A 15,228-nucleotide genomic window follows, 5' to 3' on the forward strand; every position below is an offset into this window, starting at 1 on the left:
GCCGGGGGGGGGGGGGAGGAGGGTCTGCCGGGGGGGGGATGTAAGGATGGGTTTGAGGGGAGGGGCTGGGGGGGGGTTTGGGCTGCGGGAATCCCCCTCCCGGGGGCGGTGCCTCAGCCTGAGGCCGGGGTTGAGCCTCCATCCCCCGGGTTGGTTTTCACCCCCGCTCCCCCCCCCCCCCCGGGCCCCCATCTGAGAAAACAAGAGCAGCAAACAGAATGTGTGCAGAGATCACAGTTTAAACCTGGACACATTGGGTAAAAATAAAAGCAAATTACTGCAGATGCTGGAATCTGAAACACAAACAGAAAATGCTGGAAAACCTCAGTGGGTCTGACAGCATCTGTGGGGAGAGAATAGGGCCAACGTTTCATAAGAACTCGGAGCAGGAGTGGGCCATGTCGCCCCTCGAGCCTGCTCCGCCATTCAATAAGATCATGGCTGATCTTTTTGTGGACTCAGTTCCACTTACCCACTCGCTCACCATAACTCTTAATTCCTTTACTGTTCAAAAATGTATCTATCCTTGCCTTAAAAACATTCAATGTTTCGAGTCTGGGTGACCCTTCGTCAGAGCTTCACCTGAACACAGCGTCTGAGGTCTGGGCCAGTGAGGAGGGAGAGGTTAAAGAGGCAGGTGGTACACCTCCTGTAAGTGCTGTGGGAAGGAGTGGACCCGGGGGTCGCTGACAGGGACAGGAAGCAAAAATGTATTTGGTTGTGGCCCCACGCTGGAATTGGTGGAGCGTAATCCTTCGAATATGGAGGATGAGGACAAGGAGAACCCGATCATGGTTCAGGGAGGAAGGGAAATCAGTCACAGACCCAATTTAGAACAAATGTCAATTTTAAAAACACTAATCTTTTACCAGAAAACTAATTAATTAATCTCTTAACCTAATGGAAAATATGAAAGATCTACAGAGCCATGGTTTTTTAAGTTTACTTATCAGTCACAAGTAGGCTTACATTAACACTGCAATGAAGTTACTGTGAAAATCCCCCAGTCACCACACTCTGGCGCCTGTTTGGGTACGCTAAGGGAGAATTTAGCATGACCAATGCACCCAACCAGCATGCCTTTCGGGTTGTGGGAAGAAACTGGAGCACCCGGAGGAAAGCCATGCAGACACGTGGAGAACGTGCAGACTCCACACGGGTGGTTTTAGACAGGTTAACAGTCAATCCAAATTGACAAATTTAGAAGTCAGTGTAAAATAAGGAATTGTTCGGCTTTGGGGGATTTTAATTCATGTGATCTCCCATTGCTGATATCACAACAAAGCTTCATGTTGAAGGGCTGATCTTTTTCATATCATCCCTCACAGAATGAAATGCAGAGTCTCTGTTCTTCATGGATCTTCATGGAGTGATGATGTTTTAAAATTATTATTTTCTCACTTTTATTTATTCATTTATGGGATGTGGCCGTTACTGGCTGGGCCAGTATTTATTGCCCATCCCGGAGGGCATTTAAGAGTCAACCACATTGCTGGAGTCACATGTAGGCCAGGTAAGGACGGCAGATTTCCTTCTCTAAAGGACATTAGTGAACCAGGTGGGATTTTCTGACAATTGACAATGGTTTCATGGTTACCACTAGATTCTTAATTCCAAATTTTTATTGAATTCAAATTTCACCAGCTGCCATGTTGGCATTTGAACCCGGGTCCCCAGAGCATCAGATCTCTGGATTACTCATCCAGTGACAATACCGCTATGCCGCTGCCTCCTCGTAATATTAGATATTATCTACTGTGCAATAAGATATCCTTTTATTTAGATATCAAATTTGCAGTCATTTATTTATCAAATTATCCTTTCCTTTTAAAGTCTCAAGTTTGTTTGGTAAACAAATCATGATTTAATTCCAAAATCGAAATACTGTTGATCTGAAATAGAAACACAAAATGCTGCAGATATTCAGCAGGTAGGGCAGCAACTTTGAGAGAAAAAAACAGGTTAATATTTCCTCAGAACTGGAAAAGTTCTAGATATGAAAGTGCAAATGCAGAGAAGGAAGCAAAGGAAGGAATGAACAGAGAGAAGATGTGTAATTGGCTGGAAGGCAGGAGTGATTAAATGATGGAAGGGATGATGCTGCAAAACTGACAGATGCTAATAAGGAGGAAAGGGGAAGAGCAGAATCATCATCAGTAGCTGCTATCTGAAAAACAGGCCTGTGGTTGCATCTGAAACTGGTGTGTTTACCAGAGAGAGTGCAATGTGTAAAGAGGAGGGAGTGACAGAGGAGTGGACCATCGCCACAGGGGGAACAGTCTATTCTGAAGGTTGGAAAGGGAGGGCAAGAGGTGTTTGATGATGGCTTCATGCTGGAGATGGCAGAAGTAGCAGAGGATAATCTGTTGAATCTGAAGACTGTTGGGGTGAGAGGGGAACCTTCTCATGGTTCTGAGAGAGTGGGAAGGGGTGAAATAGGGTCAAGGGTCCTGTCAGCCATGGTGTGGAGGGAGCTTTCTAAAAACAGGAGGAAGGCTACACTGAGCAGAGTGAAGAGATGGAGTCAGAGGAAAGGAAAGGAGCAGGAGTACTCCAGGAGTTGTTGAAGCTTGCGATCCCTAACACCTGAAAAAAAGAAATATTTTTTGTTAAAGTACCAAATGATGCAATGGCTGAAAAGGTGCAGCAGACATCCAACCAGTCATTGCTGCTGAAGAGAGAGGCAGAGAGAGTACAAAGATGTACAGATTAGATTGATTGGCCATGCTAAATTGCCCCTTACTGTCAGGGTAAATACATGGGGTTTTGGGATAGGGTCTGGGTGGGTTTGTTATCAGTGCAGGCTTGATGGGCCGAATGGCCCTCTTTCTGCGCTGTGGGGATTCTATGAATCTATGCACTCTAAGAGAGGCAGCACGAATACCATTGCTACATGTGTTCCTTCTGTAATTCCACTGTGATTAGCCGGAATGTTTGTGCGCAGATTTAATCCCGGTTTCCAGGTAAAGCAGTTTTACATTATTGGTGACGTATAATATTTATGATTTTGACAGATGTAGATTGGCAAATGGGATTACTAACTTTGTCTGTACTGATCCAGTAACTGTGACATTTCGCAATATTAATAATGAAAATACAAAGAATTTTGTGAGTGACAAAACTTTTGAAATGAAATTGTTTCCATAGGTCCTGGTTTTACCCACTTGTGAAATGGAGCCAAGTAGTGATGTAGGAGGTGCAGCCATCGCAGGTACAACAGATGAGAGTTACTTCATGAGCTATACCTTCACAGACAGATTCCATTCTGTGAGAGTTGCTCAGAGTATTATGGATCTGTGCCTCGAAGACAGGCTGTTTGCAGACGTTACCATCTCTGTGGAAGGAAAAGAATTTCAGCTCCATCGGCTAGTTCTGTCTGCCCAGAGCTGCTTCTTCCGTTCTATGTTCACTTCGAATTTAAAGGAAGCTCATAACGATGTTATAGAACTGAAAGATGTGAATGCGAGTGTTTTCCAGCTGCTTGTGGACTATATTTATCGGGGCACTGTCAAACTGAGAGTGGAGGATCTCCAGGAGACATACGAGGTGGCAGATATGTACCAGCTGACCTCACTTTTTGAAGAATGCTCTCGTTTCCTGGCTCGGACAGTCGACATCAGGAACTGTTTACAGGTCATGTGGTTAGCAGATCAGCACAGTGACCAGAAACTATACACAGCAGCCAAACAGTGTGCAAAAACACACCTGTCACAGCTTCACAAGACAGAGGATTTTGTGAAGTTACCTGTCAGACTGTTCACAGACATCATTAAAGGTATGTGTTTCTCTGCCTGATTTTCCTTGGTGAAGCAGAGCAGTGAGATTTTAAACTATTTTCAGTAAGGGAACTTCTGGAAAGATCATTACTTGTTAACGAAAAGCAAAACACTGCTGGAAATTTGAAATAAAAACAGAAAATGCTGGAGACATTCGGCAGGTCGGGCAGCATCTGTGGAAAGAGAGAAACAGAGTTTGTGTTTCAGATGAAGAGTCATTGACCTGAAGCATGAACTCTGTTTCTCGCTCTCCACAGATGCTGCCTGACCTCCTGAGTATCTCCAGCATTTCCAGTTATTACTTGTACATGAACTATACAAGGCCCCTTTGTGGTTTCTAAACTCTCAGCTAACATAACATGGGCTTTGATGGGAACATTCTTTGACTTCACAGATAATTGTGTCGACTTTCTCAAAGAAGAAACAATCTTTGTTGTATAAACATTGGCCTGAATTTTAGCCACGTTTTAGCCAAGTGATAGCCAAGTTCCGCACACGTGAGGACGGCCTAAACCAGGATGTTGGATTTATGTCACATTATCAGTAACCCCCACAGCTTGCCTCCTGGACTTGCAGGCTATCCTGTCTGGAGACAATACACATCTCTTTAACCTGTGCTTAATGCTCCCTCCACCCACATTGTCTGTATCTTTAAGATCTGGTTGGCTGTAGGGATTCGCATTCTAATCAGTATTCTGTAACTTGATTTTGTGTCTCTGTGCCCTGTTTGAGAGCAGATTTCCACTCCATCTGACGAAGGAGCAGCGCTCCGAAAGCTAATGGTATTTGCTACCAAATAAACCTGTTGGACTTTAACCTGGTGTTGTTAAAACTCTTACTGAATTTTACCTCCAGGACACATCCGGAGTCAGTGGGGGCGGGAGTGAAACCTGCTCCTGCCCGAGATTCCCCACCAGCGACATTAGACCAGTCCTTCCGATAACTGATATTTGGAACTGGTGATTATTTTGCTGCACTGTTTTAGATTAATTTCTCACCGAGCGAATACAGCAACTTGATAAAGAGATTGATGGATATTAATATAATGAAGTTCAAAATGTTGGTTAAAGAGAGCACAAGTGTAACAACCTTAATCAGGCAATTGAGGTGGGCCTGTTAGAATATCACCTGATTAAGGACCAAGTTGATGTCCTATGGCCATACTAATCTGAAAACGCCCGATCTTGTCTGATCTCGGAAGCTAAGACACAGGCCTGGTTAGTACCAGGATGGGAGACCGCCTGGGAATACCAGGCACAGGGCTTTTGCTGCCAGCAGAGACTGCTCACAACACCCACTCTCCACACCACCAAAAAGAGCGGGCCAAATTGATGGGCTAATCAAGGAGCCTCTTGCTTTGTACTTACCCAAGCGTGTCAGTTCCTCTGGCACTCCGAGTCGAGGCTGCTAACTGGAAGCACTCAGTACGCTGCTGTCAGACTTGTAAATAAAGGGATTTTGGTAAAGGGACGTCAGCCTCCAAGGACTTACTACAGCAAGTCATTTACATTAAGACAAGATCCACATTTTTTTCCCTTGGACTTAGACCAGCAATGGGGTGTACAAGTGATAAAATGAAAATGATTTAAGAACATAAATAGGAGCAGGAGTAGGCCATCTAGCCACTCGAGCCTGCCCGCCATTCAATAAGATCATGGCTGATCTGAAGTGGATCAGTTCCACTTACCCGCCTGATCCCTATAACCCCTAATTCCCTTACCGATCAGGAATCCATCTATCCGTGATTTAAACATATTCAACGAGGTAGCCTCCACCACTTCAGTGGGCAGATAATTCCAGCGATTCACCACCCTCTGAGAGAAGACGTTCCTCCTCAACTCTGTCCTAAACTGACCCCCCTTTATTTTGAGTCTGTGCCCTCTAGTTCTAGCTTCCTTTCTAAGTGGAAAGAATCTCTCCATCTCTACCCTATCCAGCCCCTTCATTATCTTATAGGTCTCTGTAAGATCCCCCCTCAGCCTTCTAAATTCCAACGAATACAAACCCAATCTGCTCAGTCTCTCCTCATAATCAACAGCCCTCATCTCTGGTATCGACCTGGTGAACCTTCTCTGCACTCCCTCCAAGGCCAATATATCCTTCCGCAAATAAGGGGACCAATACTGCACACAGTATTCCAGCTGCGGCCTCACCAATGCCCTGTACAGATGCAGCAAGACATCTCTGCTTTTATATTCTATCCCCCTTGCGATATAGGCCAACATCCCATTTGCCTTCTTGATCACCTGTTGCACCTGCAGACTGGGTTTTTGCGTCTCATGCATCAGAATCAGGCAAGTGGTGGACAGGAAATCTGGCAGTAGACCCACCTGATTTTAATAGTCAGGTTAGTCCACAAGCTGCCAATCTGGATCACACTGCTCCTTTGTAGCTCCAGGAAATCCAGAAAGGTAGACAGTAATTATGGGCTTGTGCAATACCTTCAGGGAGAGAGCTGGACATATCATTGGGATTAATGCATTTAATGTTCAAAACTCTTAAAATAATCAAGAGAAAACGAGACCTGCTTCAAGCTTTCTCTTCCTGCAGCTGATGATCCAAAGAGAGAGAAAAGTACAGCACAGGAACAGGCCCTTTGGCCCTTTAAGCCTGTTCTTCAAGTAGAACTGAAAATGGTCACCTCCTGACCATAGTTAAGTGTGTAGACTGAAGAGGGAGTGCTGATACGCTGATGGACAAGAAGTCATGTTGAGGTCTTCAGTTGATTTAAGCCTAAATTAAAACCCACACAAAAATTGGAATGGGCAAAAATTCTTTCGAAGTTACTGAGACTTTTTACATACACAAACAGGGTAGTGAGGTGGCCTAATGGCACAGTGGGTAGCATCGCTGCCTCTGAGCCAGAACACCTGGGTTTGAGTCCCACCCCAGGACTTGACGGCCGAGGAAGGTGCGTTCATAACGCGGCCAAAGACAGGTTGAGTGTGTCAACCTGTAAATCCTTCCGATGGTGTGGGAGAGATCCTTGGTCAGCCAGGTGATGGGAAAGAATTGGAGCTGCTGCCATCACCATCCATAGCTCCAGATTACAACGTGCAGTGAACCGTAACACTATCACCACCAAACAGACAAAAGTCAGCACAGTCTGGATTGCTCCAAATGATGCTCAGAAACTAAAATCCAATCTTTTCATCCATGATTCTGCAGATGGTGTTCCCAGCACTCAAAAGCCTGTCAAAGCGATAGAAACTTGGATAGAACATAACAAGGAAGAGCGAGCACAATACTCTGAGAACCTGACATCCAGTTTAAAGGTATGTTCCCTCAAAATTAGTCAATGTACACGCTCCACCAATAGATCCTCTGAAACCAAAGTGCCCTCTTTGTGTGAAACGGAAGATGCCCTGCAGAAATTTGACATTTATAGAGTTTAGCTTTTACTCTGGACAAATTCTATTCCAAATTATTCCAAACGATGACAACCATTAATCAAATGATTTAACTTCTAGTGATGAATGTGGGGTCAGTAGATTTGCAGAGTTCTGAGTAATACAACATTCCTACATAGAAAAATAAGCATGACAGGAATTCCTCTGGGAAGCGTCCGTCCGCACTACCTCCAACTGCTTTACCAGTGATCCTTCCATCCTTCGTAAGGTTTGGACTGTTTGCTAACAATTTCACAGTGTTGATTCTGTCCAATAATGGAACTGCCCATGATGGGTTGTAGAATATGATGGGAAAGGGAACTAAGCTTGTGACTTCTAACTGTCGTGGCCAAGATGTATCCTGTAATATATCCCTCATACAACATCCCGTAAACAGATAATTTTGTCATTTCATGTTTCTGTTTGTGGGATCTTGCTGTGCACAAATTGGCTGAAAAATGCTTTTTGACATCCTGAGGTGTGTAAGGCACAATATAAATGCCAATCCTTATTTTATCGTTCTATTCCCCTTGAAGACTTTAAAAACAGTTGAAGTGATCATCGCTTAGGAAAGGTTCTGGTCATGCTTTATTCTTTAACACTGTGGTGGCCTGTGCACTTAAAGCACAATTTTTAGGCCTCAACTTTATAAAGTCAGACCGGATATAAAATGAGTAATATAACGTATGGCCAGAGCTGATGGTGAAGAATAACTCATTCCTCTTGTATAGAAATCAGAACATTATGTTTTTTCCCATTCTGCATGTATCTCCTCTTTTTATCAAGTTCATTGATTGAAACTAATTAAGGATCATGATCTGAGTAAATCGTAGATCACTGAAATATGACTCACCATAATTACAGTAAAGGAACAAGCCCAGAGCTCCTCTCTCAGCAGAGCCTCATTGAGTGGACTGTATCGTCCAGGTTAGACAGGAATAGCTGCCAATTGCAGAGTTAGATACTGCTCCTCTAACAGGTTTAATCATCATCAAATTTAACTGCAACATTGCCAGCAGGATTTAATGAGGGGCTGCTTTATTGAATTGCCACTCTAACCATTGTTAATCTGCGGTTTAACATCCCAAAATCCCAATCAGAAAAAATATCCAACAGTTTGAAAATACAAATAAATGTATCTGCTATTCATCCCTGCTGGGGTTGAATTTTAATATTTGAAATATATTTTATTAACTAACCAAAACAGAAATTGTAGGTAATTCAGACAGGATTTTGGAGGAAACCTCATTTGATTCTAGTTTAGAGGGGATGTTACAGTTGTTCTGCTGCTTCAGTTACGGATGTGGTGGTTTGCTGGTATCACTTCACCACAGACAGTGATCAAAAAGAGGGAGACATTTTTGGTTTATGCTCCATTCACAATAAACAGGAAAGTCATAGTGAGAACTCAGCTCATCCTGTCTAAAGATAGTCTCTTGGAAACATCACCATCATTGCCTATCTGGTTTGTAATTCATGTTGTGTCTCTCACAGGAAATTGGTGAGATTGTTCATATTTATCTGATTGGAAAGGAAGACACACGGACTCACTCGCTGGCAGTTTCTTTGCATTGTGATGAAGATGCCATCAGTGTCAGTGGACAGAATCGATTGCGTCAGCAGATCACGGCAGCGTGTAAACATGGCAGTGATCTGTATGTGGTGGGTGGTCCCATTCCCCGGAGAATGTGGAAGTGTAACATGGGCACAATGGACTGGGAACAATGCGCATCATTGCCAAGAGACCGTCTTCAACACACACTGGTATCTGTGCCAAGTGAGGATGCCATTTATTCACTGGGTGGGAAAACCCTACAGGATACCCTCTCCAGCGCTGTCATTTATTATGTGGTCTGTGATAATGTGTGGATTGAAACCAATCAGCTGGACACGGCGGTATCCTGTGCTGCTGGCGTTAACCTGAACGGAACAATTTACCTTCTGGGTGGGGAGGAGAATGACCTGGATTTCTTTACCAAACCATCAAGGCTGATCCAGTGCTTTGACACACACTCCAGAATGTGCCAGTTAAAGTCGTACCTGCTGCCCTTTGCTGGCCGTATGCACGCTGCTATTCACAAAGACCTGATTTTCATTGTAGCTGAGGGAGATTCTCTGGTCTGTTACAATCCGTTGCTTGACAGCTTCACCAGACTGCGATTCCCAGAGGTTTGGAGTCGGGTACCATCTCTCTGGAAAATTGCGAGTTGCAATGGGTGTATCTACGTTTTCAGGGATAAATGTAAAAAGGGTGATGCTAATACATTGAAACTGAACCCGGCCACATCTGTGGTCTCAGTAATAAGTGGAATTGAGATCCTGTTGACCAATTGGCAATTTGTTTTGGCATGATTTTAAATCAATGTAAAGGTTCACAATTTAATTCGACGTCATTCTTTAGTTGTATCATCTATTTTGCTGAAAGTTAGCACTGGCCAAATGTTTATTGCAAAAAACAGAGTCAGGTTTAACAACAGGCTCTCAGTCTTTAGCTCATTGGCCGGAACAGATTTTTTAAAAAATACTGCAGTTGAGAACAAAACGCAAGTACAATAATGTCTCCAATTTGACGGTTCAAAAACCAGAGTTGTCTGAAAACTGGACATTTTTAATTGAATAAAATAATAAAAGACTTCCTGCCTCATTTGGGACTGCCTTGGTGCAGTGTAGCAGCTGACTAACCATTCCCTTTGCCACTTGCACACCGACCTGTTCCCCACTCCACCTGGCCTGATTCCCACTGCCCAAACTGTTCAACCCAAAATCCAGCAAGATCAGAACTCGGTACGGCTTGACTCGCACAGTTTTAAGACATCATACCTGTACTTATCTCTTGATTTGACATGACATGAACTGAGCTAAACACAATATAGTGAATACTACCTCATGTCAGCCTGTTGGATAATGAGATTGAGACAGAATGGGAGGGATAACAAAGAGAAGCTTACATAATTCTACAAGGTGACAGTGTCGTGTCCAAAAATGGTAAAGTTGGCAGCAACATTACTTTTATTGTAAAATTATGATAGTTTCTTTTATGAAACGATTAACCACAAAGAAATAATGTACTTCTGCCGTAGATGCTTTAACAAATGTATTCTTGTTTTAAATGTGATCAGGGAAAGTTTCCTCTGTGTTCCCGCATATGTATAATAAACTCGTTCTTAGTAAATAGGTTTAGAGTTTTATTACATGTAGCATACAGAGGAAATAGTCCACAGTATTTCATTGAGATATGTTGCATTGTGGAACACTGCAGTAATTTATTAGTACATTACACTATTGACTAATTGTCTGCTAGTTTGCGGCTGTGAGACACACAGTCCACGGGCTAGAATTAACGGTGTAGTTCCCATTGGTATTGTGGTGTCTGCTAAATCCAGGGGGAGGGGGAACACGAGGAATCCCCAGAATTTAACAGTTAAGGAAGAAGCCCATCACCATCCCACAAGGGGACTTTGTCAGACTAGGCACTTGGCCTCTCCCGTGTAAGTAAGCCTGGATATTAGATTTTAGTGTAACTCAACCATTTTAAAATACATTTCATGTTATATTTGTTGTAATAAGCTAACAAAGTCAAAATGCTGTTTTGTACAAGAACAAAGAAAAGTACAGCACTCTTCATTGTAGAAAATAGCATTTTGACTTTGTTTTATATTTTATAATAACTCAAGTATTGTTATTACATAATTAGGAAGCAGCCAGAAACAGATAATTGACCAGTGTACCTCAATTAAGTTGTCATTGAAGAAATAGTAATTAATCAAGTCATTATATTGGATTTGAAAGCTCATCATTTTAAATACCATTTTGATATGTCGGCTTTGGATGAATATTAATCAGATAGCTCAGCAAAAACCATGGCCAAATGGACAATTGTACAAAGTTAGATAACAAAAGACGTTGCAAAAGAAACATTGTCCTTTCAAGAAAAGAGATGATGCGCCTGAGTAGTCAAATTGCAATTAAAACAAACCAACATCTAAATGAACCAATGATGAGATTTCAGAGTCAGGGTCTGAGATGAGGTACTGATAATTTTGGGGTTCTGAAGACAATTTTGCCGCTACTCAGGTACTGGACGCTCCCGAGGCAGAAACATTTGAAAGAATTGCTATCGGTGAAGGAACAGGAAGAGCACTCTTCAGTGACCTGATCACTTGTTTGAAGTTGTAAAGTCTATTTTGTGTTAAGTAAACTTTTTCTGTTTAAAATAAAATTTCTCTTCCAATTTACTACTCGAGTGTCCGTCTGGCATGATGGACATGTCTTGTTCGAAGAATTCGAAGGATTTTGTTGAGTTAATTTGAAGTCAGATAATTGCATAGTTAAGGATTAAGATAAATTGTAATAATAGAACATAGAACAGTACAGCACAGAACAGGCCCTTCGGCCCACGATGTTGTGCCGAGCTTTATCTGAAACCAAGATCAAGCTATCCCACTCCCTACCATCCTGGTGTGCTCCACGTGCCTATCCAATAACCGCTTAAATGTTCCTAAAGTGTCTGACTCCACTATCACTGCAGGCAGTCCATTCCACACCCCAACCACTCTCTGCATAAAGAACCTACCTCTGATATCCTTCCTATATCTCCCACCATGAACCCTACAGTTATGCCCCCTTGTAATAGCTCCATCCACCCGAGGAAATAGTCTTTGAACGTTCACTCTATCTATCCCCTTCTTCATTTTATAAACCTCTATTAAGTCTCCCCTCAGCCTCCTCCGCTCCAGAGAGAACAGCCCTAGCTCCCTCAACCTTTCCTCATAAGACCTACCCTCCAAACCAGGCAGCATCCTGCTAAATCTCCTCTGCACTCTTTCCAGCGCTTCCACATCCTTCTTATAGTGAGGTGACCAGAACTGCACACAATATTCCAAATGTGGTCTCACCAAGGTCCTGTACAGTTGCAGCATAACCCCACGGCTCTTAAACTCCAACCCCCTGTTAATAAAAGCTAACACACTATAGGCCTTCTTCACAGCTCTATCCACTTGAGTGGCAACCTTTAGAGATATGTGGATATGAACCCCAAGATCTCTCTGTTCCTCCACAGTCTTCAGAACCCTACCTTTGACCCTGTAATCCACATTTAAATTAGTCCTACCAAAATGAATCACCTCACATTTATCAGGGTTAAACTCCATTTGCCATTTTTCAGCCCAGCTTTGCATCCTATCTAGGTCTCTTTGCAGCCTACAACAGCCCTCCACCTCATCCACTACTCCACCAATCTTGGTGTCATCAGCAAATTTACTGATCCACCCTTCAGCCTCCTCCTCTAAGTCATTAATAAAAATCACAAAGAGCAGAGGACCAAGCACTGATCCCTGCGGCACTCCGCGAGCAACCTGCCTCCAATCCGAAAATTTTCCATCCACCACCACCCTCTGTCTTCGATCAGATCTACACATACAAACCCCACACAGCACCAGTTAGCTCCTCATGGTGATGGCATTGATTGCTCATTCAGCCCCACGGTGAGAAGGCTGTTCACAGTCACCATTGCCACTGACAAAACTGCAGTGGGGGAAAGGGTCGGGGGTCATCCAACGGATCTAATCATTTCCCCAGCCCCTGTCCATACCCATCAATGGGAGAGCATTAAATCCAACACCCTCATTTCCAATTTCAAACCAGGGACTTCAGAAAAAGGAAGAAAAAATCCCAGGATTCTTCAACTAGTGATACTAGTGAGATCTGAAAGCTGGTAATGTCCCTCCCCTCTGACCATGAGGAGTGCACAGAGCAAGGTGAAGTATACAAAAAGCGAAAGAAATTGGAAGGAGAGGATAAATATCAACTTTGCAAAGTTTACAGCAGCTGGAAATTCTCAACTCATGATTTTGGCACAGTTTAGGTAAGTTTGCATCATGTCCTGGCCGACATTCATCCCTCAGTGAACATCTGAAAAAGCAGATCCTCAGTGAACATCTGAAAAAGCAGATACTCAGTATCACATTGCTGTTAAATTGGCTGCTGTGTCTCTGACATTAAAACAGTGACTACACTTCAGGAATGTTGTGGAAAGTGCTATATGAATGCAGCAAGTTCTTTTTAAATACTCCCCTCCAGTCTAATCATCTCTCATAATTTGAGATTCTGTCCCCAATGTTTTTACAAAGTTCCATCTTCACATCGTGTTGTGTGGCACTACCACTGTGCGTGAAATGGGATACGGCCGAAATGGAGTCCTGGCAGCCAATCAGACTTAGCCACAGGTTTCTGAAGTGGAATTTCCTCCCCAGATAGGGGCAAAAGTCCCACCTCTTACCAGTGAATGTCCCAAAAACCCTCAATGACTGGGGGAGAGCTGTCATGTAAGGGCTATGTTCCATCCCAAAATTCTTGGTAGCAAATCCAAAAAATTCCTGTTCAATGAAAATTCGTATCTACGTGCAACAAACTGGCCCTGGAACCTCATCTACCACCATTGGCTGCAGGAACTCTCCAAATCTGCAACAGAACACTGCAAATCTGTGACCTCTGCTGCCAAGGGCAAAGACAGCAGCAGGTCTATGGAAACACCACCATCTGCACATTTCTCTCCCAGTTAAACACCAACCGAGCCCAGAAAGATATCATGCCTTAATTGTCGCTGGGTAAATATCCAGAACTCCACATCGAACAGGAACAATTCAAGGCAGCGGCTCATCCCACTTCACAAGAACAGGCATTAAATTGCACAGTGGTGCCTACATCCTATGAATAATTTTTTTTTAAAAACAGCATATTAGCAGTGTTTGGTGGTAAGTGGCACATTGCTTAGCACTGCTGTCTCTCAGCACCAGGGTCTCAGGTGACTGTGGAGTTTGCGTGTTCTCCCCACTGTAGTGGGTCAGATGGAGTACAGGAAAGAGATAGAGAATCTGGTGAACTGGTGCGACGACAATAATCTCTCCCTCAATGTCAGTAAAATGAAGGAGATAGTCATCCACTTCAGGAATCAAAGTGGAGGACACGTCCCTGACTACATCAATGGGGATGAAATGGAAATGGTCGAGAGCTTCAAATTTTTAGATGTCCAGATCACCAACAACCTGTCCTGGTCCCCCCACCCACCCATGCTGACACTATAGTGAAGAAAGCCACCAACACCTTTACTTTCTCAGGCGGCTAAGGAAATTTGGCATGTCAGCTACCTCTCTCATCACTTTTTCCAGATACACCATAGAAAGCATAATTTCCAGATGCATCACAGCTCACTATGGCTGCTGCTCTGACGTTACTCGTTGCAGGATTCTCATTGTCTGAGCTGCTCTGGTAGCCACAATATTCATACATACTCCAGTTTCTGGCCAATGATAACCTCAGGCTGTTGAGAGTGGGGGATTCAGTGATGGTAATGCCATTGCTTCTCAAAAGGCAATGGTTAGATTCTCTCTTGTTGCAGATAGTTATTGCCTGGCATTCGTGTGGCGCGAATGTTACTCCCCACTTGTCAGCCCAAGCCTGGATATTGTCCAGACCTTGCTGCATTTGAACATGGACTGCTCCAGTATCTGAGGAGTTGCGAATGGTGTTGAACATCCCCCAATCATCGGTGAACATCCCCACTTTTGACTTTATGATGGAGGGAAGGTCATTGATGAAGCAGCTGAAGATGGCTGGGTCTTATATTTAAGTTGTGTTAGCCAATCAGCACTTTCTGCCTGGATAACAAAGATTGATATGGTGATGAGCAATTTCACAACAATCTCCCACCATCACCATAGCAACTGTGGTTAACCAAGCAAAAGCCTCACAGCTGATGCACACTTCAATAAATCTCCACAATCACCCAATATATCACTCGCGGTCATAATTAATAACTCTGATATCACCCGATATATCAGAAGGTCAATTAATAAATCTGTAGGATTGCCTTATCTATCACAGCTGTACAGTTGGGTTCCAGCAATACGTCAGCAGTGTTGTAATGTTTTGCTACTGACCCGAAGGTTAAAGGATGCAAAGTTCACATACTCGTGTTCAGAAAAGTTTAGGGGGTGATTTTCCCCCAGCGCAGCGGGCCGGGAGACTCAATTGGAGGCCGTTTTGCGGGCTCCCCGATGGGCGCC

General features: G+C 43.5%; 1 protein-coding gene across 1 annotated transcript; it reads left to right on the plus strand.

Moving 5' to 3' along the window:
- Positions 1–3,076: 3,076 nt before the first annotated feature.
- On the plus strand, positions 3,077–11,399 carry kbtbd4 (kelch repeat and BTB (POZ) domain containing 4). Its single transcript, XM_078206817.1, has 3 exons — positions 3,077–3,775; positions 6,945–7,051; positions 8,660–11,399. Exons 1-3 carry the CDS (start codon positions 3,172–3,174, stop codon positions 9,515–9,517), a joined length of 1,569 nt encoding a protein of 522 aa, XP_078062943.1. The 5' UTR covers positions 3,077–3,171; the 3' UTR covers positions 9,518–11,399.
- The last annotated feature ends 3,829 nt before the right edge of the window (positions 11,400–15,228 follow it).

The sequence above is a fragment of the Mustelus asterias genome, unplaced genomic scaffold (genome assembly GCF_964213995.1).
Source record: "Mustelus asterias unplaced genomic scaffold, sMusAst1.hap1.1 HAP1_SCAFFOLD_1804, whole genome shotgun sequence".
Classification (NCBI taxonomy): Eukaryota; Metazoa; Chordata; class Chondrichthyes; order Carcharhiniformes; family Triakidae; genus Mustelus; species Mustelus asterias.